The sequence below is a fragment of the Lonchura striata genome, chromosome 18 (assembly GCF_046129695.1).
Source record: "Lonchura striata isolate bLonStr1 chromosome 18, bLonStr1.mat, whole genome shotgun sequence".
Taxonomy (NCBI): domain Eukaryota; kingdom Metazoa; phylum Chordata; class Aves; order Passeriformes; family Estrildidae; genus Lonchura; species Lonchura striata.
In genome coordinates, this window is record NC_134620.1 from 5,404,541 (window position 1) to 5,429,066 (window position 24,526).

Here is a 24,526-nt window from a genome sequence, read left to right on the forward strand (position 1 = left end):
GTGACTTTCAGGTATTCAAAAGTGAGGTGGAATTTCTCTTTTGTCCTACTGGATTTTTATCAAGAGTCCTGGTAATTCAAGAAGGCCATGGTGTACTCTCTGAAGGTGAGCCTGCTGCTGTTTGGTAATCCTAGGAGCCCCAGGCCTTATCTGGAAGGGTTATTAGTTGGCTGCTTGCACACAAATGTCTGAGCTCTTGTCAGATTAGAAGTACAAAAATGTGTCTTTAGCTTGAAATGTATGACCAAAACTGTGTGGATCTTGATCACAGTCCTACATCCATGTGCTTTCTTTGCAGCTGTTTTGATCATGGACTAAAATATATATATATTGATCAATACAGTATAAAATAACTCCCTAAGTTTGGTTTGCACCTTGAAATTTTTTTGCAAAAGACTCCAGACCTACTAAGTAAGAGCTAGTTCTGTGCTGTCAGTGAGGCTGCCTGCTTTCCTTCCTTCCTTAGAAGCCATCTGGTAATGTGAGCTGACTCTTAAAATCTCAGTTATTCTGGTTTACCTCAAACCTCAGGTAAGTTTAAATTTTGCACATCACAGTGCCTGTGTTGTAGAGCAACTTGTTTGGAAGTGAGAGGTGGACATGAGCAGGAGGCTTTTCAGTTCAGGGTTTACTCCTGGGGCCAGTCTAGAGGCAGCAGCTGCCATGGATGTGTCCTTGGAGAGGCTTTTGTGGGGCTGTCACACGTCTGAGTGAGGGCACAGCGACAGATCCAGCTGCTGGCAGAGTGAGCACAGAGTGTCTCTGTGATTTGGAACATCTGGGGATGCAGGAGGCAGCATGCCTGTTGAAAATGAAGCATTTTTTGTCTGGTGTTTTGGAGTGAAGTCAGAAGGTGAGAAAGAGTTTGGTCCTCTGAGTTTTGTCTAAAACAGAAGGTACAGGGGGAGAGTTGAGATGATTTAATGTATGGGGAGGGACAGATGTGGTAAGAGATTACAGATTTAGTGATGCAGCACTTGAAAATGGGGACAAGTGCTGTGGGGTGTCGCTTTGTTGCATTTTTACTTCCCTTCTTCAAAATGTCCTCAAATTTCTGCAATTTATTTAAATTAATTTCTCTTCTTCCAGTCTCTTCTGACCTTTAGCGTTCCTTGGCAAAATTTACATTGCATTCAAATTAAACTGGGGAATATTTTCCCAAAACAATCTTTCGAATTGCAGTCTCTTGTTTGAAATCTGCAGCGAGTACGTGAAATATAATGTACATTTATTGACAGAAGTTCTTTCTTCTCGTTTGTGTGGGTGTTATATACAGTCACATCACTGTTTCAATCACTGGCTGCCTGACTGGTTCCTAGAAAATACAGGGGAATTTCCTACAGTGACTCATCTTGGAAGTAGCAGATGCTACACGCTCTCAAGCTGTGTATGGTAGCTCTGGAGTCTCAATAAATTTAATTGAGTGTTGGGGACACAAAAATATATTGGATTACTGTAATGATTACACACTGCTACTATTTATCCCTTTTTAACGAGGATGCTTAAGCAAAATCTTTATAGAGGTGATGGTGCTTTCTTCCCTTTGTGTCCTGTGGCACTCCTGTGAAAAAAAGTGTTTCTGCTTTGAAATTTCAGTTTTACCTTGCTGTCTCGGCTGGGGGGTTGACTCTATTTTTAGTACTTTAGAATTCTGAGAAACCTTTCCCATGTTTTCTCTTTCCCTTTTTTTGGTTTTTATGCTCTTGAAAGTGACCCCTGAGCCACATGTCACTCTCAAGCAGCTTCAGTCCCTTAGCAGCAGCAGATTGTGTTGCTGGCAGTGGGTCTGTGCTCCTGGGGAGTTCCTGGGTACCTGCTGATCCCAGATACAGAATTGGGTTTGGGAGTGTGTCTTGGCTTGGAAAGACAGGTGTCTGCTTAAGGAAGGCAGGAGCCTCCCCTGAAATAGAAAATGTAAATCCCCTCTCTCCAAATTATTACCGTGTTGAAATTCAAAGGCTTTCAGGCAAAGATATGGGAATAGGAATAACAGTTCTTTACTAGGAAAATTAAAAATACAAATGCAATAGTACAAATAACAAAAAAAGCAAAAAAACAACAACAAAAAACCACTGCCTGAGTGAGAATCGGCCCTGTCCCCTGTGGGTCAGGGAGGTGGCTCAGCCCCATCCCAGGGTGGCTCAGCCCTCCTGCAGTGCCAGCTGTGCTTCTGCTGGAGCAGGATCCTGCACAAGGGGGGAGTTTTCCTCTGGAGCTCCAGGGCTGGGGGAGATGGGCCTGGGCTCCTCTGGGAATGCAGGGGGAAGAAAGCTGCTCCCCTGGGAATGCAGGGGGAAGAAAGCTGCTTCTCTGGGAATGCAGTGGGGAAGAAAGCTGCTTCTCTGGGAATGCAGTGGGGAAGAAAGCTGCTCCTCTGGGAATGCAGTGGGGAAGAAAGCTGCTCCTCTGGGAATGCAGTGGGGAAGAAAGCTGCTCCTCTGGGAATGCAGTGGGGAGAAAGCTGCTCCTCTGGGAATGCAGTGGGGAGAAAGCTGCTCCTCTGGGAATGCAGGGGGCAAAGGCTGCTGTGCTGTTCCCAGGTCAGATTGGATCCAGGTAGGAATGCTTGGCTCCTCCCCTGGGCACAGCATCTCCCATGGATGATGGAATTTTCTCAGCCAGGCAGGGACACTCAGTGGCCATGGACAGCAGAGATCTCCTGGAGGGAGGATTGGCTGTGGGAGAGATAAAGAAAACTGCCCCATGAACAGGAGAGAACTGCCCCAGCTCTGACAGATGGCAATTGAATACACATCCCCATTTCCAGCCCAAGACAGAGTGCTGTGCCATGGGCAGCTGGCTCAGCAGGGCCTGAGCAGGTTGGGGTTCAGTGGGATCCCCCTGGTTGTGCAGCAGCACGAGGAGGATGGGATTAACCACATCCATGAACTGTGCCCTGCTGCCATGTCCAGCGAGCTGGGGATTGAACAGACAAGGAGCTGGAGGTGCTGGGGGTGCCTGGCAGGGAGCACAGCTCCCTCCTGCCGTGGAGGAGGAGAGGACAGAGGTGGTTGGAAGGGATATGGGAGGGAGTGGCTCTCCTGCAAGCTGAACGTGCCAGATGAGATACCCAGCTCTGCCTTGTGGAGCCTCGGGATCAGTTCTCACTGCAGCATTATCCAAATAAACCCAACCTGCTGCTTCAGCAGCTGATGTGCCTGTTTCTTCCTGTGTGGAAGTCTGGATTCCCACGCAGGGATGGATCTTGCCTAGAGGCACATGGTGCTCCAGAGGAGCCCCAGAATGTCAGTGAAGTGCTGTCATGTCCAGACCCACTCCAAATCCAAGACATCTTTATGTCTCCCCTTTTCCATAGCAAGGTGGGGGTTGGCTTGCTGAGAGTAAAATGTAAAGCTTTGGGAAGCAGTGGAATGCCAGGCTGTTGGGGTTCCCAGGCTATGTGGGATGCCCTGACCCACCTCCTTTGTGTAGAAGCTCTAAGACCTGGAGACACAGGACCATCTCATGCTTGGGAATATTCCCTAAATTTACTCCTTTGGCTGCCCAGGTTGTGTGGAATTTTTCTTCCTGGTGTGTCTTACAGCTGTATTGTAACGTGGGGCTTGCCAGGTTGGGAAGGCTGCCCCTCCTGGTGTTGGGGGCTAACCTGGAAGTGAACAGAAAAACACTGGCTGGGTTTCTCAGCCCTGCCTTTTGGTTGGCAGTTCCTTTGTTCAGAAACACAAAATGAGCAATGTGTGCCTTATCATTTGGGGCACACAGTGAAATACATGAGAAAAATGGAATGACATTGTTACTTGATGTTTTCCTGGGAGATGGGCGAGTCCTTAAGTGCTTTTCTGCCTCTGATCTGGATTGCAGAAATGGCTTTTGCTGTAGTGGCACTGGAGCGAGCAGCACCCTCACTGGGAAATTGCAGCCTTGCATTTGGGCAAGGAGCCAGCTCTGCAAAGCCAGGCCTAGCTGGTGGTTCCCAGCCCCAGCCTGGCTAGGTGGGACAGGGAGGGGGCCCTGTCCCTGCTGTGCCTGGAAAAGAGGAAGGCTGGAGCCTCGCCTGGCCGCGCTGCGCTTCCCTAGAGAGTGAGATGAGCAGAGGCAGTTCCTGTGCTGGCCTTCATCCATCATTAATGCAGAGTTTAAGCACAGTATAGGCTTGCTCTGCGACCTCGCTGTGCTCTTCATATTCTCTGGGAAAGTTTGCTTCTCACCAAAGAAATTTATGTGGGAGTCCAGGGCATCACTCTGGCTGCCCTGGCAGGTCTGGGACCCTGGCAGGGCTCAGGAACCCCCTGGACAGAGCCCCCAGAGACACTGGCTGTGATCTCTGGCCATGGAAAAGAGTTTTCAATCTTACAGCATGAATTACCAGTTCTGAGTGTTTGATATAAGTAATAATTAAGTGTGGCACCGGTGCAAAAGTAAAATTTTAGGATTCTAGATGAGGGGTCCAAAGGGGACAAGATGGAGGAAATTGGGTGTGCCTTGTCCTTTTTCTCCTTCTTCATGCCCTCCATGTCTCACTGTGGTGTTGGCATTTTTCTGTTGGTTCAGGCTGGGGACACACTGTCCAACGTAGGTGACAGATATTGGCACGTTCTTGTAAATGCAGCCCAGGGAGTTTCTGGTATTTAATGTTTGTCACATCCCACTGAGGGCAGAGCCCCACACGCTGCCCTGCAGGACAGAGCTGGGCAGGGCAGCAGAACATGTGAGAGATAAACAGAATAAACAACCTGGAACCAGCACAGACCAATTCTGGCTTCTGCTTTGGCAGGGGGCTGAAAGACAGAGACTTTCTACAATCTCGGAATCATCAACAGCTCAGATTCTGACAAACGTACAGCCGAGTTTTTCCAACAGCATCATCTCAAATGGTTGGAAGCTTCCATGTTTGAGTTTGCAAGATAAATTCTGTGGTTATTTCTGATACTTGTTTTTTTCCAAATTGACATAATACTTAAATTTGGTTGAGTTAGAAGTATGTAATTCTGGTGTGTGTTGTTTGTATACAAATATTTGCTGGTTTTCCCTTGTAGTTACACTTTTGAAAATGTTGATTCTTTTCAGCAGTATGAGGAAAAATCACCAAAATATACAATTATTTAATACAAAAAGCTTTAGGAGAAGAGTTCAGTACAACTTCCCCTGAAGGCTTTCCTTCCTTGGAGGCAACAGCTTTAAAATTATATGTCTAAAACTCAGGGTAGCTCTTCTAAGACCATCCTTATTGTCATAATAGATTAGTTATACAATTGTACTAGCTATTGATTAGTTAGGAAGAATCATAAAGGAGGTTTTTTCCCCATTATTCCTGTCTAGAATATCCTTTTCTAGGAGCCTAGAAGCTCCTGTACAGTAATGACCCTGATCCAGGTGTCTTTCTAAAGTCACCTGAGCTCCTCCAGCATTTTGGGCTGACATGACCATAAAGTAGAAGACTGAAGTATCAGGAATGTATTAGTTAATAATAGAATTTTTCATTCTTTTGATTAGTGGCAATATGCCTCAATCTACAGAAAAACATATTTCATTCATAGAGTGTCTCGGCTGTGCTTAAAATTAACCAGAAAAAAATAATAAACTCTGCAATTGAGAAGCTGTCCCCAACTAAAAATATTCCTCACTTAGACAATGGGATTGGATTCTTTCATAGTTTTACTACAAATATCCCCTTAGGTTCATTATGCCTTGGATGCTGAATCCATAAAATAGGGCTGTTAATATGTACACGAGGCACCAAGTAGTGCTGGAGTCTTTCAAAAACTGGTAATTCCTTGATTTATTCATAAAGCAGGGAGAATAACTCTTGAAAATTTGATCAGATGCCAGTTCCTTCAGTAGCCACTCGATCCAGAAACCTTTTTATAGCTGTGTAACATCTCTGAGGACTGTTAGGCTTAATTAATGTTAAAGACTCTTGTACAGAACATGTCATGGAAAGGGAAGCTCTGCTGAGGGAGAGTGGGGAGGCAGAAGGGAATTTGGCTTCAGCAACATTTGAGTTGAGTAAGTTTGAGTCTATTCTCTCACTTAAAAATATTCTTTCTGTGTTTTTTGGAGAATTACTGTTATTTGGGGTGTTGAATTGGCAGGTGTGTATGCAGAATCCTTCACATGGACTTTCTTTTAGATACTTAAAAGCAATTCTAGGTTATAAAAACCACAGAATGGCCTTATTTAAAGTATATCTGTCACAAAAAAAAGGCTCCTCTCTGTGGTATAAGGATGGCTAAGCCTGATAAAATAGTTCTGAAAATGTTCACTGTCAGGCAAAACACTCTAATTTCTCCCATCTGCAAAACAGAATAATATTTATATTCTCCAAAGGGTCAAGTGAGGGGACCATTTCTCTGGGAAACTGAACATCTTTTTCTTGTACATAAGCTTGTTATGGATCCAAAAACGAGTATTTTCTCATGAGCACTGACATCTCCTTGCACAAATATCTTCAGGGCTTTGCAGCATATCATCAAACAGCAAAAAACCTTTATCCTGTGGGTATGTCTGGGGCTACAGTGGGGTTGGGTGATATTCTTTATCAGGAGAAAATTGGCTTCATTTATTGACATCTTGTTTAACAAAGGTATCAAACCCCCCCAAACCTCATTTCCCTGCTCTTTTTCTTCAACACACACTTTCCCAAAATCTCAGTTATGGAAGGTAAATAGAAAAGAAACTGTAATGACAATATAGGAGTGATCAAATTGATGTTTGTGTATTTTTAACTGGCAAAAAAAGTTGGATTATTTCAGAAGAATTGGCCTTCAATGCTGTGAAAGATGTATTTTTGTGGTTTAGAGCCCTGTATCTCACATAACTACATTTTTAAAAGGAATTTAAGCTGAGTATCTGCCCCCTAAGCAGGTGAGGTTCACCTCATGAACTGAGAGGACAATGCAATGTGGGAAAACAGGAGATTTATCCAGCCCTGCTGCTGGGGAAGGACTCCAGTCTGTCTTAATAGAAAGCAGAACTGGAATAGACTGACGTAAATGACTGATTTTTTTCTGATTTAAGTCCAACAACATCGCCTGCAGGGGAAAACACAGTTGGCAGAGACATTCCTGGTGATGAAAGCTTTACTGTAGCAGTTCAGATTAGTTGTCTTTAGACAAAAACCTCATGTTTTGTTTAATCTCCATTCAGGCTTTTTTTTCCCCCCTGGTTAAAAAGGTAACAAGTAGGGCATCAAGATCATATCAGTGAATGAACTATAGATGTTTTATTCAGCAAAAAAGACCATTTTGGTTTCTCTTAGAAAAGTTTATAATTACTTAATTGCATGAGATTTAAGATTACAATACTGAAATTCTACTACAGCCTTCAAAGCCTGCTTTGTTCAGCATCGCTTTCAAGGCAAGGCTTGCAGGAAAAAAAATGTAGTAGAGCACTTTTTTTTAATAGAAAACAGGGAATTTCTGTCAAAGGACAAGACTGAAAATCAAGGATGCCCAGCCTTATCTGGTGGTCTTGAGCTCGAGGTTTTTCCCCTGCAAAGACAGCCTTGCTGCAGGAGAGGATGTAAATAAGCACTTGTGTAGCTGGGGCCCTGCTCACACAGTCATGGTGGCTTGGAGCTATTTTATCTCAATATCTGTCCAAATAAACAAAGCTTTAAGTGGTCAAGTGATGCCTGAACATTTCTCTCTGGAAAGCGCTGGGCTTTAGCTGCTCAAGTGGCTCTAAGAAAGTTATTTAGATTAAATTAGGAAATTGTGGAACCCTGGGATGCTTCATGGCAATATTTGTGATGTTTTACTCTGGCCATGGTCAAATGTAGTTGTTTGTCAGTGAGGACCAGTCCTGAGTCAGCCTTGGTGGTGACAGGATCCATGGAATGCTGCTTGAGGTTTTGATCAGTGTTTTCTCTACAGTAACCATACTTCAAATGGCTCTGATTCCCAGGACATCCTTGGAATAAGTTGACAGTTCCAAAGAGCCCTAGAAAGTATAACTGAAATTTGTCTGCTAGATGAAAACAAATCTACAGAGAGGAAAAAGAGGTTTTTTCTTCTCCTTGCTACAGAAAATTACCACAGAAATACAAAATAAATCAAGAGTTTTTATTCATTATATTCAGCTGTCACTCTAGACGTTGGAATACGCTGAAGTGCCATATCAAATAGAACTATAATATTTGGCATGGATAATTTCTTACCAGGAGCAATAAACGTGGCTTAAAGCAGGTTTTTTGTTACCTTTCCAGGATAACAGCAGGTTTGGAGTCAGATGGTTTGAGCAGGTGTGTGAAGGAAAGAAAAGAGTCAAGTGAGGAGGGAATGTGCTGGGTTCCTGTGGGAGCCTGCCAGGGATTTACTGTGAAATTCTGGATGGAGAGAGAACTCCTGAAGTAAATGCAGAGGGAAATGAGGGGTGCACTTGTGTGTGATGAGGGGGATGCTGAGCTGCATCCCCTGAGGGATGGGGACAAACCCCAGGAGGTGCTGCTGGGACTCTGCCTTGGTCCTGGGCTCCTGGCTGCAGGGAAGCTTCCCTGGTTTCCACTGCAGCTATCAGGTACCTGAGCTCTTCATTCTGAGCCCTGCACCCAGTGCTGCAAGCAGGGGAATTCATCGATTGAGAAGGTTTTGTTGTATAATCAGAATAGAAACACGTAGTGGTTTTATCTCCATCCATACTTTTGGCCATGGCTTCGTGTCATTGCATTTATCCCAACGCTCCATTTGCCTATTTTTGACTGCCTCTGCCTGCTGAGCAGATGTTTTCAGAGAGCTCTCTGCAGCAACCCCCAGGTCTTTTTCCTGTGTGGTTACAATTAATTTAAAATTCAGCAATGTGTAGAATAGCTGAAAATATTACTATTGCTGTCTGTTACCCTATTTTTGTACCAATTGCATTTCACCAGCCCCTGTTCTGCTGCTAAGATCTCTCAGGTCTGAGTCACTCAAAGTGGACCTGGCTGTGTGTGTTTTTAACATAATGATTTATCAGCTTTGCTGTGAATTAAAATTATCTATGAGATAAGTGACCAAAACCTTTTTGGTGCTTCTAATTCAATACATACAAATCTGTGCCATTACTCTAGCAACCGTCTCAAAAATAGAAAACTGCTCAATGGCTTTTTTTTGGTGGCGATTCAAAATAGTAAATTATCATTAGAGTAAAACTAAAGCTCCATCATATCTTAGAGCAACCTCCACATGGTTCCTCTGTGCAGTGTTTGCCAATAAGCCTGCATTTTTGTTAGCCATTGAGCCCACATTCCAACATCAGCTGCCAGTTCCTTGACTTCTCGTACAGAAATAGAGATGTTTCTAAATTATGGTGGCTTTTCATTTTGCTTTGCTATCCTTTCCATTCTGTTTTCTTGTTTTAATGATGTCTCTGACCTGAATTTCTCTTGCCTGTCCCCCCTGCCCTCAAATGCCATCCTGGCACCTACAGAAGCCCCCCTTGTCCCCGCAGCCCCCTCCCAAATCTGTCACCTGGTATTTCTGTGCAGTGATCTGATGTGATCTGGGGACTTGACACAGAAGCTGGGCCAGCAGTGAGGAAGTTTGGCCCTCCCCTCCTGATGCTTCTTTTCCTGGGCTCTGGGAGCCTTCAGATGTCTCCCTCTGCGACCAAAAATTGGAGTTTGAATAATGTTTTCTCCAACTGATACCCTTGGTGTCTGCTGCTGCATCGGTTTTTCATTTTTTGGGAATTCCAGCAGGCAGAAATGCACTCGCTGTTTGTGCTAAAAGCTTTTCTAGTTGGTTTGAAGGGAACTGCTACTCGCCTGATTATGTTCCTATCATAGCAAATGGCACTGCTGAAGTACCTCAGAAAATACTCTGTTTCCATGGTGATCTACCTTCCACTTTTCCTAAAAGGACCCACCAGGTCCTGGGAGACAGACTCCACTTTCTTTGCCTGTGAGAAGATTAGTCACATCCCATATTTTCCCCTTAGTTCTGCCTTGTTTTCTTTACACCAAGTAGTTTGAGTTTACTGATCTTTTTTATTCTCTCTGCCTTTAACACTCTGAAATATTAAATCTCAGCACTTTAAAGCTCCTCTGAGGATGTCCCTGTGCACAAGGATGCAGTGCTGAAACTTGCATATGGAATTTCAAGTGGAAAAATGAAATTTAAGCATAGATTATTTAAAATGAGAATTAAAATAAGTTAAAAGTCTGTAGTAATTCTTCAATGCCGCAATGCTAATTGAAAAAATAGAGAAGAGGGAATGCTGAGGGGACAGGTACCTGCCAGGTGGTGCAGCCTAATCCAGGTGACTTTCTCACTGTCCCTGCCTCTGCCAACCTCCCTTTGGTGGAACCAAAACTGTATTTGCCTGAAGAAGGCTCTCACTTGAGCTGGAAGGTTAAGTTCATTTTACACATCTGATTCCAGTGCTCAGTGAAGCAAATTTTTCTTTGCCTTCCAGTTCTAATTTTAAAATGTAGGTTTTTTCTGCATTAAAGCAACATTAAGAGCCTTTTCTGACCCAATAAAACCCAAGATGGCAAAACTTGAGGCTGAAATCACAGACCTGGATCTCTCATTCAGTTATTTAAAGAGTCTCTGGGTGTTGTATATTCTCATATGATGGCAATAATGACATGGTGTGGTAGCTGTAATTTCAGTCTGAACTCAGATTTTTTTTTTTTAATCTACTAAAGCAAATGAGTTATTTCAGTTTAGAGTTCTGCAGGATTTTGGTTTGTTTGGGGGTGGTTTTTGTTGGGTTTTTTGTTGTTTGTGGGCTTGTTTGGTTGTTTTTGTTGTGTTTTGTTTTGTTGGGTTTTTTTTGTTGGTTTGTTGTTTTGGTTTTTGTTTGTTTTTGGTTTGGTTCTTTTGTTGGGGTTTTTTTTGGTTGGTTTTTTTTGTTTGTTTTTTTGGTTTTTTTTTTTTGTATTCTTCCTTAGCTTTACTCTGGAACTTGTAATGGACAGATCAATATATCAAGGTTTTTCCTTATTTTTTCTTAGTTTTCTTTTTTTATTTTCTTTTCCCCCTCATCATGTGTGATCTCCGTTATATCCTCCTACCTGGAAGGAGCCATTCATTATTCCCAGTTATAACCCTGCACGAAATCTGGCATCATTCACTGTGGGTTTTCTTTCCATCTCAGCAGTCTCTGTCATGCTGTTTGGGGGTGGTTTGCTGTATTGTGGCAGGAAAAAAAAAATCTATTTATTACTTTCTTAACCATGATACCTTGGTATTTTCATGATAACTGTGATAACTTGTGCGTGCAGTTAAGGGCTGTGATTGTCACAAGGCTGTTAAAATGATCCTGAAAAAGAGGGATCCATGAGGGGGCTGTCTTACAAATACATGTGATAACTGATACAGCAAACTTGGAGTTCTTTGTGAATAAAAGCAGCACATGATCCTTCTTTCCAGACTTACAGCCATCCAGTGCTCTTTTCATAGAGGATAAACACTCTCTTCTTGGACACAGTTATTAGATGATAATAAGGAGATTTTAGATGTTAGCCACTCATATTTCATTTATATCTGTTTTTTATTAATGGCCATAAAAATTGCAGGTTATAAAAAGAATAAACTTACAAAGCCAGTGGGTAACTAATTTAATACTAATGACTGATATTTCCTTGGCTAGTACCTGCTGGACTTAGTCTATAATCTTTTAATAATAATATTCCCACGTGAAGTGGAGTTTGGGTTTTCCCAAATAAGCTTTTTCTCCTTTAACTCCACTCCTGAAGCAGACTTTGGCACCTGAACGGAACAGGTGTAGCCATTCCTGAAGATAGCAGCATGGAACAAATTCCTGTTATTTCTGTTGATGGTTGTGCCTGTAAATGGGTCAGGAGGAGAGCTGGATGTGCTGGAGAGTCACGGAGGGCAGGTGGAGCAGGAATGATAAACTGAAGCAGCCCAAAATTCTGTTTCCTGGGGTGTTATCTCTGGCCAGCACAGAGCAGGCAGGCAGGAAGGAAGGAGGGCTGAGAAAGGAGAAGTTGTAGCTGGGAGAGATTGAGGGGACGAAGAAATAGGGAACTATAACACAGTGAAAAGGAGTTGTCTTGGGGGATATATATCATGGAATTGTGGAAAGCCAGGTTGGGGATGTTGTGGAAATGTGTTGGAGTGCTGTGGCTTTCTCTGCTTAATAAACCAGCTGCAGTAGGGCAGGATGAGAAACTTTTCCCTTTTATCCATGGAGAGGAGGAACAACATTCTGCACTGTTCCACTCACCTTCTGTAAAACTGATGTTTGGGGTTGTTTTATGAGGGTCGTTTTATTAATAGTCAGTCATGGTGAAGATTCCTGGATTTTCTTAGAATCATGAAGAACATGCTTCACATATACCTTCCCCTGTCCCTTGAAAGAGAAGAACAAAGTTAAAACCCTGCAATTTGGTTTGTTGTGAGAGGTGTTCTCTCTTTTCCTTTCCTCCTCCATGCACACAGCCTGTATCTGTTTCCTTACTTTGTGTAAGGACCTCCTCCATGACTCCTTCTGGCCACTTTGTGGTGCAGCTTCCAGAAAATCAGTACCTGAGTTTACGTTTTCTTGCACAAAGAGGATAAACAGGATTTTTAAATAGAAAACTCCTTTTTCAAAGTCAACTTATGTTATGACAAAATCCATGTAGCTACACCAGGACTCACTCACTGCCCTGCACTTACATAATGAAATCACGTTTTTTGCCCCAAATGGGATTTTTTTACATAAATATGTTTATGTGCCTCTCCTAAAGCACATATTTCCTTGACTGGCACACAGTGACTGTCCAGTAACATAATTATATATTCACCTCAGGTAATTAAATCTAACAGTCCCTGCAGTTTCTGTCTTTAAGGACCAAATCAGGAACCATCTAAGTCATGATAAGGAAATTACTTTTAAAATACAAAGACTTTCGTTGTGTTCAGAGTTACTGTGGCAGTCACTTCTTACACTTCAGGAAAACTTGAACTGGAGGTGGAGATGAGGTTTCAGCCTCGTTTGCTATTTAAATGACCTGGTGGCCGCTGTGGTGGCTTCAGTGTCCCTGGGGATCCTACAGCTCTGAGCAGGAGCAGCTCAGATCTCACTGCACCATCACCCTGGACACTCTGGAAAGCTCTGGGAATAGATTTGTCAGTTGTTGGATGGGTTTTTATTTTCTTTTTCTTGATTATGTGATGGTCAAAAAATAAACTTTTTTTAAAAAGTACCTAAAAATAGCTGTAAACCACAAAATGGATCCAGCTCTTTGGAAGCCATTACATTAATAGGTAGGAAACTCTGAGTGTGCTGGTGTCTCTTGAGGCCTCCACAAACAAATCCAATGACTTATTTGTGCCTCTGAGTAGCACATGCAGCATAATACTCATCAATTTATAATGGTCTGGAGTTTTTTAAGCAACATGATGAAGAGCCTGATAAAAACACTAAAGAGAATAAAAAGATGATGAAAATAGGAAGGCAGTTTTCTCAATTTCATGACCCATCTGTGATGCTTTTTTGAGATGTTTTGGTGAAAAGATCTGATGAAATTTGTATTTCTGTGTATGATGCTACTTGGGCTTATGTATGTTAGGGTTTAAAATGATTCCTAGATCTTTCCTCCCTTCCAGATGTACTGCTGAATTATTTCAAGTGTGCCATGATGAAATATTATGAAATGTTGTTGCTGGGAGCAGGAAACCTTTTTTCTTCCCTTTATTTTTAATTAGGCAAGGTTATTTCATGACTGAAAGTACTTAATCTTGTTAAATAAACCTGAGAATCTCTAACAATGCTCTTTAGATTTTATGATAAAATACAGGTTCTAATCCAAGACATGTTAATTACCCTTAAACTTAACAAGGGTATGCATATTTCATTAAATCGTTTTAAATTCAACAGGAGAACTATTGGGAAGCTACACCCAGTGTCTCTTGCTTTTTCATTGTATGTCTATTGTGGGAATGATGCAATTTGACTTTTAAACTAAAGCCTAGGCTGTACTCCATGATTTTGGGGAGTTGTGATTATACGTATTTAACAAAGCAGTGGAATTTCAGAGCACAACTGGGACTGTTCCTTTGGGGAGGGCTGGCCTGTGGATTGATTTCATACTTGTTGAAACATTCCCGATGACTAAAAGTGATTGCTTCTTGAATTTAAGCCCACTGTTTGTTTTTTTTTTTTTAAATTTAAAAATAAGGTTGTCTTATATTTTAATTTTTTAATACGTTTGTCCTGTGCTGTATAAATGGTGGCCATAGGGGAATTATAAATTGAATGTTTCCTTTAAAACTGCTGCTCCTCAAAAGCTGATTTTGTGAAGGTATTTATCTACAACAAGCCCTGCAAGTTATTAGCTGGATTTCATACCCCAGGGGCACCGTGCAGGATGGCCTGGGTCACAAGAGTTGTGATTCAGGGTTTTATTAGCATGAGTAACGTGTGACCTCCTCATGACCTGATGCACACACGAGCTCTGGGCTGCCCTGACCCCCGATGGGATGGAATTCCAGGTGTGCTGCAAACTCTCCAAAGGGAAATTCCTGCACTCCTGCTCAGAGGCTGGAGGTGCTGAACAGCTGTGGCTGCATCCAGATGTTTACAGGAATGGGGCTGGCACTGACTTGGGTGCTCTGGGGAGTTACCCCTTGGAAAAGCCATCGGTGTTTGAGGAGCTGCTGCTGGTACCGCTGGCGTGGTTCTGGTCACGTTGTCCAGCTTTCCTGGCAGGCTGTGTCCCCATGTCCTGAGTCTGCTCCTCCTGCTCTGTGCCCTCAGGGAACACTGCCCTGATACCTGCAGAGCCCCAAATGCTCAGGAATATTTGTTCTTCCTCCTGAAGGTCACTGGGTACCTTCTGTTCCAGTTCCATCCCGAGTGAATCATTTTGCTTCACAGAAATTTGAAGGGAGGATGTGAGAGGACTTGCTGCTTCCAGACCAGAGTGAAATCTATCCTGAGTGTCTTGGAATTGGTGATTAATTTAAGCAAATAAAGGCTGTAGTGGAGATGCTTTTTGTATGCCCTGTTCCTAGTTCGAGTTTCTGTGCCAGGTATCTGAATCTGACTGGTTTAAGCATTAAAATGGGTGAAGTGCCTGGAGAAAACACATATGTTGTGTTCACTTACGTCAAGTTAGTTGGGAAAGTAATTCTTAACAATCAAAGAAATGACACTGAACAGTTTAAAACATGGAGGTTCCAGAATGTTCTCCAAAAAGCTTCTCTAAAATAATGAGCTCTTCATCCAAGGCCGTGGTCTTCATGTGAAGGATTCAGCCCAGGACGAAGTGTTTGTGTCTGGCCTGGCCAGCCATATGTACCAATTAAAGGGAAGGGGAAGAGCTCCAACTTCTTAAAAACAACACAAACTGCCCAAATCAAACCAACAAAACTATGTCTGTTTGTGGGTGGTGACTGCAGGGGAATTTGAGCACCTTCCTTCCTTCAAGCTCAAAAGGTTTCTTACTCAGGACAGTTATCAGCTGAATTTATCTCAGAATTTCTTCCTTTACGTTGTATTCCAGGTTTTGGAGAGACTGAAGTGATGAAATGGGGCTCTGTGCTTGCCATTCTTGGGAAAATAATTCTGGTGTGAATTTATCCCCCTCAAAATAGGCATCTAAAAATGGGTGCATGAGCCATGTCATGTTGCTCCTCCTCGGAGTGGAATCTGCTGCTGGTCCACCCTGTTTCCTGTAGTTTGTTTTTCTGCATGGAGTGGAAAACTTTGTCCTTGTTTTGGGAAGTACCCTGGTGTAGTTAGGAACTAAAATTAACGTTGTGAGTTTCTGGGCACATTTGGAACAGCCCTAGGGTGCTGTGAGATGCAATTCAAACTGGGTTTTCACAAGCCACACACACTCTGTTCTCAAGTTTATCTCCTTGACTGACATAATTTTAGATCCATGGATTATTTGGAGATGTCAGTAGTTTAGCTCTTCTTAAAGGTGCTTCTAGTTGTGTTTTGTTCTTTATATTCAGGTCAAGGTGTTTTCTGTTGTTATTAATACAGCACCTGGAAGTTGTAAGTGGTAGGAGAGAACCTTTGTCCAAACACCTCTAGCAAAAATAGTTAATTCATTGTTTTTAAATGGGAGGGTTGCTTAGCACTGAGGAAACTCTGCTGTCTGAACAGAATGCTGATCTCCCAAACCCTCAAAATCTGGAGGGTTTTACTTGTCACTCCTCTAAGTCACTGCCAGTGTGATTAATGGTGTTTCCTTTTGAGGTCTTCAGGACATGCAGAGTCTCAAATGCTGCTTTACAAGGATGAAAAGCAGAAATCAGGCTTCTAATAGAAATTATTTCTTGGTGTATTAATTCAGCTCTTTGGTAATGAGAAAAGGACCTGCTCAAATTGACCATACCTTGACCTTGAATGTTTTCTACTAATGGCACTCAACTCTGACAGTGTTCTGCCTTGGTTTAAACCATTTTAATTCAGTTTCCACATATCTAGATGAGAGTTGTGATGTTAAGGATCTGTGACCTTGCCAGCCTAAATGAAAGAGGTGTAATGTGTATCTGTGGTGTTTCACACTGTCCAAAACCCAGACTGTGGCTCTGGTGCTGTGGTGGTGTCTGCAGAGGGATCCTGTAGCTCACTCGGTGATCATGTTCATTCAACACAACTCTGGTTGCTGTTGATACATTTTCCATCCTAAGTTTTTTTTCATATTCATTACTGGGAAATAATAACCCTGCTGAGCAGATTTACCAGGAAGATTTACTTGCCTCATTACTCGTGTCTGCCCTAATTAGAAAATGACATTATTACTTAGGGCTTAACTCTAAGTATTGACATTTAGCCTCCCATTTTAAATACCTTGAATACTGGAGCTGCACAGCCTTTCTTAATGGCAGAGAGGTTCATTTGACTGGAGATGGATAAACTGTTTTCTCCATCAGTTTGTTTTTATTTTTTTAGAGCCAGCTGGATTTTTCTGTTGGCTGAAGAATGCCAGACCTGAAATGCTGCATTCTTTGCCTGTCTGCAGGGCTGTAGTAAATATAGCACCTTTGGGTGAGGCCAATCAGCTGAAAATGAATAATCATTTCATTCATCTGGCTTTTGTTTATACTTGAGATATTTTTTATTTAAAAGCAAAGCAATGCAGAACCTTTTTTTTGGTGCTCTTCAAATAGCCTTTTAAGAGCTCAATACTATTGGCTGTAGTGAGATAAAGTAACAAAAATAACATTTTTCGTAATGTTAACTATTAACAGGAAGATTTCTGCTTGTTTATTTTTTGTCTAATAAAGGAGAGCATGAGTTAGTGTGTCATTAAATCAGGTGCCTATTAATTCAGATTTTGGCAATGTATTACACTCTGCTTAACTTGGAAGCGTTTCTGCTGTGCATGTAGCTACAGGGTAAGAATTGCCACGAGTTCAGGCTATTCCGAGCTCTCCCTGTGTCCCACTCCCCTCAGGGGACAGCAGTGGCTCTTTGGGGGTGTCCCCACACCCCTGGAGTGGGTGGCTGCAGTGGGGGATGTCCCTCACTTTGACCTGATTGCAGCTGATGGGGCTCACTGCCTGGCACTCCTGTTCCAGCTTTTCATTGCTCATACTCTCCCTGGTGGAATTCAGCAGTGTTTGACCTACTGATGTGCCCAGGAGTTTCCCTGGAATCTTGTGTATCATCAGGTAGAACTCAGAGAGTCAAGTAATGGACACAGGCATGTCAGCTTCTGACAGAATCATGGAATGGTTTGGGGTGGAAGGGACCTTAAAGGCCATCCAGTTCCATCCCCCGCCATGGCCAGGGACACCTTCCACCATCCCAGGGGGCTCCAAGCCCTGTCCAGCCTGGCCTTGGACACTTCCAGGGATGGGGATTTTTTTCTGAACTTTGTCCTTTTTAAACATGACCTAAAAAGCAGGGTCTGAGAGGGAACTTACTGTGCCCTAGCAAGCTTAAGAGTCATTATAAAAGTCAAAGAACTTGGCAGTTAACCTCTTTTCCTGGTTTTCTGTCCTCCAGTGATGTACAGTCCAAAGGCTTTGGAGCACAGGAATTGCTAATCCTCACCTAAAGACACACCATTAGCATTCTCAGCCAGTTCTTCTTGTGCTTCCCCTGTAGTCACTGGCCTTTACTGGGTGTGGTGTTTTTGTGTGTTAGAATAAGGTGTAAAACTTCAAAATCATGTTTCTAAATCCAGTTCCTTGTTTTTCTTTGCAGAATAGGAGAGTCTGGAGGGCTGGGAGCACGGGACAATGCTGCTGGAAGGAATGTGAGCCACGGAGCATGGTTGGTGCCACAGCAATCCAGGTGGGCTCCTCTCCCTGCACCTCTCCTTGCTCCATCACTGACCCTCAGCCAGGGAAGCTGTCTCAGCACCAGGCCAAAATTCTGCCATCCACAAGGCACTTGAAGTCCAAAACCTTCTAAAGCCTTTTTTATGTGTGTTTTAGTTTCAAATTTATCTGGTTGTTGTTACATTTCAGCTGGGCTCCCATTAAATGTTGCCCTGGTTTGTATCGTGGTACAGGCTGAAGGTCCTGGTGTGTGTTTGCAGGAGTTTGTTGTGCACAGACAAGATGTTGCCTCAGTAAAGGAGCCAAAATATGAGTAAAGGCCCCCCATCAGTGCTTTGCATATGAGTACTTAATGAGTCAATGCAGATTTTTCAAGATGTTTTATTAAGAAATGGAAAACTTCCTGATATATTAGGATGTTTCTTCCTTTTTCCCTTCCCACACAAATAAAATTTTGGGGACAAATACTGAAAGTCTTCATTTAGATGCAGCTCAGCTCTGTGCTAAGGAAAGATTTAGGGAGGCAAAGATAGGCCTTATAGGATGGAGTTTAGGATTCTTCAAAAGCAATTCCATGTGCTGGGAGTGATCACAATCCAGTAGCACTGGCTGTCATGCAGCTCTGAGTAAATAAATAAATGAGAAATAACAATTACATGGCTGCAAAGTGTTCCTGTGGCAGCTGACTTTTCCACCAGCACCAGCTGGCAATTGGGAGTAGAGAAACAAAACAAACAGCCCAGGAAAGTAGGAGGAACAACAGAGAGTCTAAAAACTGACACATTGGGAGCCTGGTGTGAAGAATAACAAACTCCTGCCACAGGATGTTTTGCATAGCAACAGGACTCTTGAATTCAAGTGGACTTCAGTGTCACTGCAGCACTTGCTTCCTGTGTGAGATAAAGAGCTGTTGTATCTTGAATGCATTTTAATCTCTCTATCTAAATAGGACTAATAATTAAAAAGAATTAGCTGGAGGGAGGAAGCGATGGTGAAGCCTATTGCTGCTGGAAGTGTTTCCTCTCGTGTTGCTGTCAGAGAAGTGTGAATAGAACCACGTGCAGGGGAAGCAGATTAAAGATGAACTTTCCCAGCAGGTGCTGAGAGCTGTCTGCAAAGGGCTTTGTCCATGAAGGAAGGAATTGGCTGGGACTTGAGAGCACAAAGCAGTTCCTAACACGCTTCAACATGCGCAAAGGGGTGCCAAAGGACCCAGAAATAGCTGACCTCTTCTACAAAGATGATCCTGAGGAAATATTCGTGGGTTTGCATGAAATTGGACATGGAAGCTTTGGAGCAGTTTATTTTGTAAGTAGAGTTCATTCTTTTTTGGAGAGCAGAATAATTACAAGTGACATTTTAGAGGCTTTTGAACATTTGTAGAAGGAGGCATTCCTTGAGGTTTTAGTGCTTTGTGTGCATTAGTTTGGTGATAACATACATCTCAAAAAGAAGTGTTTCCAAACCATTCCTCATCTCTTTAATGTTCTAGCTGTGTTTATAGTAGCAGTTTAATATAGTCTTAATAATGCACCCAACTATCCAGGTCAAGTATATGGTGTTTGATGCTGAAAGTTGAATTTAACCAGCTGAAAATTAATTTGCCTAGTTGGAATTTCAAGATACTTGGAGTTCCTATTCCTATTCCTTGGAAATCTCTACAAATTCCTTTATGGCAAAAGTAAAGAGAGAGTCTTCGTAGGAATGGGAATTCAGGCAGGCAGGATGTGTGACACTCATTGACACAGGCAAGAGAATTTAATCTGGAAATGAGAAAAATGGTGCTTTTACAGTTGGTATCAAACAAAGCCAAATCCCAAGTACTGGAATTGGAAATAATTTAATCCAGTTGGCATTAGTGAGACTGGAATAGAATCAATATTGAAAAAATCAGTTAAAGCCCAATTAAAGCTGCTTTGGAACCATGGTCAACCACTCAGGAGGATCAGGTTCACTGAACTGGGTTTCTGAATATCAGATAATAAAGTATTAAGATACGATCCCTGACACCTCTAGCTTGGCCATAGGTAGCATGAGTTATTTTAAGCATTCCAATTCACTGTTTGGAGTTGTATGAAGTGGTGCAGATGTTGGTGAAACTGTTGTAAGGAGAGGAGCCTAATTTTTTTGTCATGTAAGTATTTCATGTGTATTTTGAGGAAAAATAATATAATTTCTCAAGGTATCATCCCAAACAGGCCCAAAACTGCCTCAGCACATGGCTGTTCCCCAGTGTGCTCACACAGCCCTGGCAGTTGTCTCAGCCAGGAGCATCCCAAGCTCTTGCAGCCAGAGCTTCCCCCACAGCTCTGGGGAGGTGGCAGTGTGTCCTTCAGTGATCAATCCCAGCTGGAAGGACAGACACGTGGTCAGGTGGAGCTGCTTGGAATTCATGTGACAGGCAGAAAGAAAGCATAAATACATCTGACTAAACCACTCTTGATCTTCTCTGTGCTGAATCAGGCTGGCAAGTGGTGGGGAAGGGCTTTGCCTTATCCCAGAGTTACTCATTTTCAGCTTTCTGTGCCTCATTTGAGGAGTGTGAGCTGTGAGGAGCCTGTGTCACCTCCCTTCAGTAATTCCTATGTCCCACTCAACACGGGTTTTCTTTGAAGTCCCCACAGGTCTCAAAAAATGTCATTAGTTAATACATTACTTAAAAGGAGGATTTACCACATTTAGCTCCTATTATAGTTTAAGCTTTTAACTGTCACTAATTTTTTTGTCCCAGAAATGGTTGGAGGTACAGAGATTTCAGCAACTGTTTTAAGACCAAAAGCTTGACATTTTTTACCCTTAACAAGCAGAAATGAGGGCAGTGCCAGTCCAGGCAAGGATAGATCTTTCCAAACCTGAGTTTTTAGCCTCTAATTACCATCCCTGCATCATCCAGGCTGCAGAAAAGTAAAATTTTGATGGCTGCATAATCTTCATTCAATTTGGATGAATTCCAGGTTGAATCATGTTCTTGAAGCTGGAAATTGAAATAACTATTTAAGAATGTCAGTGTTGTATGGAGATTTTGATACACCTCTTTATTTATTTATTTAGCAAACATTTTGCCAAAGATTCATCTAAAACTGTTTCTACTGTAATTCCAATAAAACTGTATTTTGAGGCTTCTCAGTAGGTGCAATATTGGGCCTTTTACATATCAATAGAGAAGTAGCACGAAGTGTGAGGAAGGAACAGTGGATATGGCCAGATAAAATCAGGGGAAAGTGTCCTAACAGTTGTGTGGTAAATCACATCCTGAGGAAGATGTCTCTGAGGTGCAGGACATTGCAAGGATATAGGAGAAAAAAGACACAGGCACAGCTCACTCCGTGGGGAGAGGGGAAAAAAATGAAGCTTTTTTCAATCTATTTCTTGCTTTTTTCAATGTTTCTCTTTCCCTACTCCAGGCTACGAATTCCCACACTAATGAGGTGGTGGCAGTCAAGAAGATGTCCTACAGTGGAAAGCAAACAAACGAGGTGAGAGGAGTAAAGGCAATTGTGCATTCAGGAGCTGTGGCAGCTCCAGTGGAAATCTGAGCAGTGGAATGATCTCTGCTTTGACTCTAACAGAACAGCTTTTAATGCAGGAGCTGCTGCTCCCTTCCATGGGAATCGTGGAGGTTTGCAGAGAAAATGAGTTTATGCAAATTTTGACAAATGGTTGAGTTGAAGGAAGTGAGTGGGGACTCAGAATGGCTGGATGGGGCTTGTTTCAGAAATAATGTTATTAAGAAGTGTGTTAAGAGCACACTGGCCACTGGGCCACATCTCTCTAAAACTCTTGAGGATCTATCAAATTGCAAAGAGCTGCTAATTTCAGTCTCATTTCAGTTGTGTGTTAATGGTTCCTCTTATTTTTGTGTGGAACTTGGACCCACTGATCCTTTGGACTGGTGTGTGGATGTGCAGGGTGTGTTTGTTTGTTAAGAGCAAACAGGGGTGGTTTAAACTCATTTTTCCTTGCTTTTTCTCCCAAATGTCAGTGGTTCTGTGGTGTGTTACAGAAGGTGAGCAGCTGACTGCTACTCTCTGTAGTGGCTTACTAACTTTGAGGCCACTGAACACTTCAATTTGCAAAGCAGCAGCATTTAAGTAAAATATGTTGCAGTTAAAATGAGGAAAAATTATTTTGGCAGTCCTCAAGTTGTTTAATATATCTTGAGGGTATCTCGGTGCAGGAGGGAGACAGAAAATTGATTTACAGCTGTGCTTTTGCAACACTGACTTTCTATCTTCATATTGTTAAATAGTTTTAGGGTCACTTTTCAGACTGTGTGTGGTGCATGAATGGATGTAGAAGATTAAGAAGAGAAATGTATTTATACTTTTTGCTTTGTTTTTCCATTAGAAATGGCAGGATATCATCAAAGAAGTCAAGTTTCTCCAACAGCTGAAGCACCCCAACACCATAGAGTACAAGGGCTGTTACCTGAAGGAGCACACGGCGTGGGTGAGTGAGGGGCACTTGGAGCAAATGGACACTGCAGCCCTCAAATCCTCAGCACAGGCTCTGAAATACCTTTGGGGTTGTGCTGAACACAACTAATAAAGTCAAATTTTGCATCTTTGGATGGAAAGCCAACCAAACCTACTACTTGACTTTTTTTTTTTCCTTAATCAGGGTGTTAAAGCCACCATGTGATTTAAATCTGGAATGTAAAGATGTTTCCTAATTTCAAAATGCTTCCAGAGATACTTGAAGGCATGATGTTCTCTTTTTTTTGCAGTTGGTTATGGAGTACTGTTTAGGATCAGCTTCTGACTTGCTAGAAGGTAAGTTTGATATATCTTGGATTTTCTTTTTGCCAGTGCCCCAGCCTGAGTTTGATGGGAGGCTCTTTCCTCACAGAGTGGGGTTTTGCAGATGGTGCAGGTGCTCTGTCTGTCCTGCTCCATTCCCTAGGAACAATTTGAGGCTTTCCCAGTGCTACAGATAGTTGGCATGCACATTTTAATTCTGTCAAATGAAGGTTTAAAAGTGTACGGGTATGTTCCTGTAATCTGTGCCTTTTTAGGCTGCCTGGTTTTGGCATATCCGTAATAAAATCCTGCAGAGATCACCTTTGTCCTTGCCTTGCAGTGTGAAGGAATAATTAGAGATGGGTTTTTGAACAGGAGGTTGATGTGATCTCGACACTGGAAGAGCTCCTGCAAAGAAATAGGGGAATCTAAGTCAAAATAGAGAATCAAAGCCAAAGTTTACAAAAATTAATGTTCCTCGGGGACCAAGATCACAGGATCACAGTTTGGGTTGGGAGGGACCTTAAAGCCCTCACAAGGAAAAATTCTTCCCTAATTTCTCTTCGTAGCAGATTGGTGGGATTCCTTTTTTTAAAAAACACCTTCTCAGGAAAATATCCCATTTATTTTCTTCTGATTTGTTTTATTTTCTTGGTTTTCCCCCTGTAGTTCACAAGAAACCGCTCCAAGAAGTGGAGATTGCTGCCATCACCCACGGTGCCTTGCAGGGGCTGGCCTACCTGCACTCCCACTGTAGGATCCACAGGTGAGGCTGGAGCTGCTGCCCTTCCATCTGCTGCTCCCTGCAGTCTCAAAGCTGCTTAGAAAGTTTTTCTGCCAACTTTGGAAAAAGTTACTCTACCAACATATTCTCTGCCTTGTTGGCAGTTGTTCCGTGCAGGCCCTGGCAACAAAGGCTACTCAGGAATACTGCACTAAACACTGATAGAAGAGTATCACCCTAAATGTGCCAAATAAATTGGAGTTCGCTGAGCTAGACTATTTCTAAGACTAGATAATTTTTCATATTTAAAGTGATTAAGTAAAACTGTATTGATTTTGCAAAGCCTGGTTTCTGGTAGCGAGGGGGTCACAGAGGTGTGGTGGAATCACAATTAGGTGATGGAAGTGTAAGTCAAGGATAAAAATACCTGAAGAGAAATCCATGGAAGATGGCAGAGCCCTGGAAGAGCTGCCCAGGGAGGGTGTGGATTTTCCCTCTCTGGAGATATTCCAAACCCACCTGGTCATGTTCCTGTGTCACCTGCTCCAGTGGGGCTGCACTTGGTGATCTCCAGAGGTCCCTTCCAACCCCATCTACCCTGTGCTTCTGTGACCTGCATTTCATCCAAAGGGTAAAATTCCAGTTTCTCCCTGCTGAGGTGGGAATCTCAATCTGCTCTCCCAGGACCGAGGAGCAGCGACACATCTCCATCCCTGCTTTTGTGGCTGCCCCGGCAGAGCAGGACAGGCAGCAGGGAGAGCCGGGCTGGGCGGGGAGCGGCGCCGGGCTGCTGCCTCTTCCTGCGGGAACGGCGCGGCTCAGGGAGAAGGGGCAGGATTTTGGGGTTTGGGGGTGCGATTTTGGGGTTTAGGGATGCGATTTTGGGGTTTAGGGATGCGATTTTGGGGTTGGGGACCCGATTT

General features: G+C 42.8%; 1 protein-coding gene across 3 annotated transcripts in view; it reads left to right on the plus strand.

The window, feature by feature from the left end:
- The window catches only part of TAOK3 (TAO kinase 3), a 77,997-nt gene that overhangs the window by 15,997 nt on the left and 37,474 nt on the right, over positions 1–24,526 (plus strand). For all 3 annotated transcript variants that reach the window (XM_077787154.1, XM_077787153.1, XM_021549939.3), the window contains 6 exons: positions 18,064–18,153; positions 19,238–19,448; positions 21,545–21,616; positions 22,488–22,589; positions 22,867–22,912; positions 23,549–23,645. In XM_077787154.1, coding sequence (XP_077643280.1) covers positions 19,329–19,448; positions 21,545–21,616; positions 22,488–22,589; positions 22,867–22,912; positions 23,549–23,645 — 437 coding nt within the window. In that variant the 5' untranslated portion in view covers positions 18,064–18,153; positions 19,238–19,328. The remainder of the gene's footprint in view (positions 1–18,063; positions 18,154–19,237; positions 19,449–21,544; positions 21,617–22,487; positions 22,590–22,866; positions 22,913–23,548; positions 23,646–24,526) is intronic.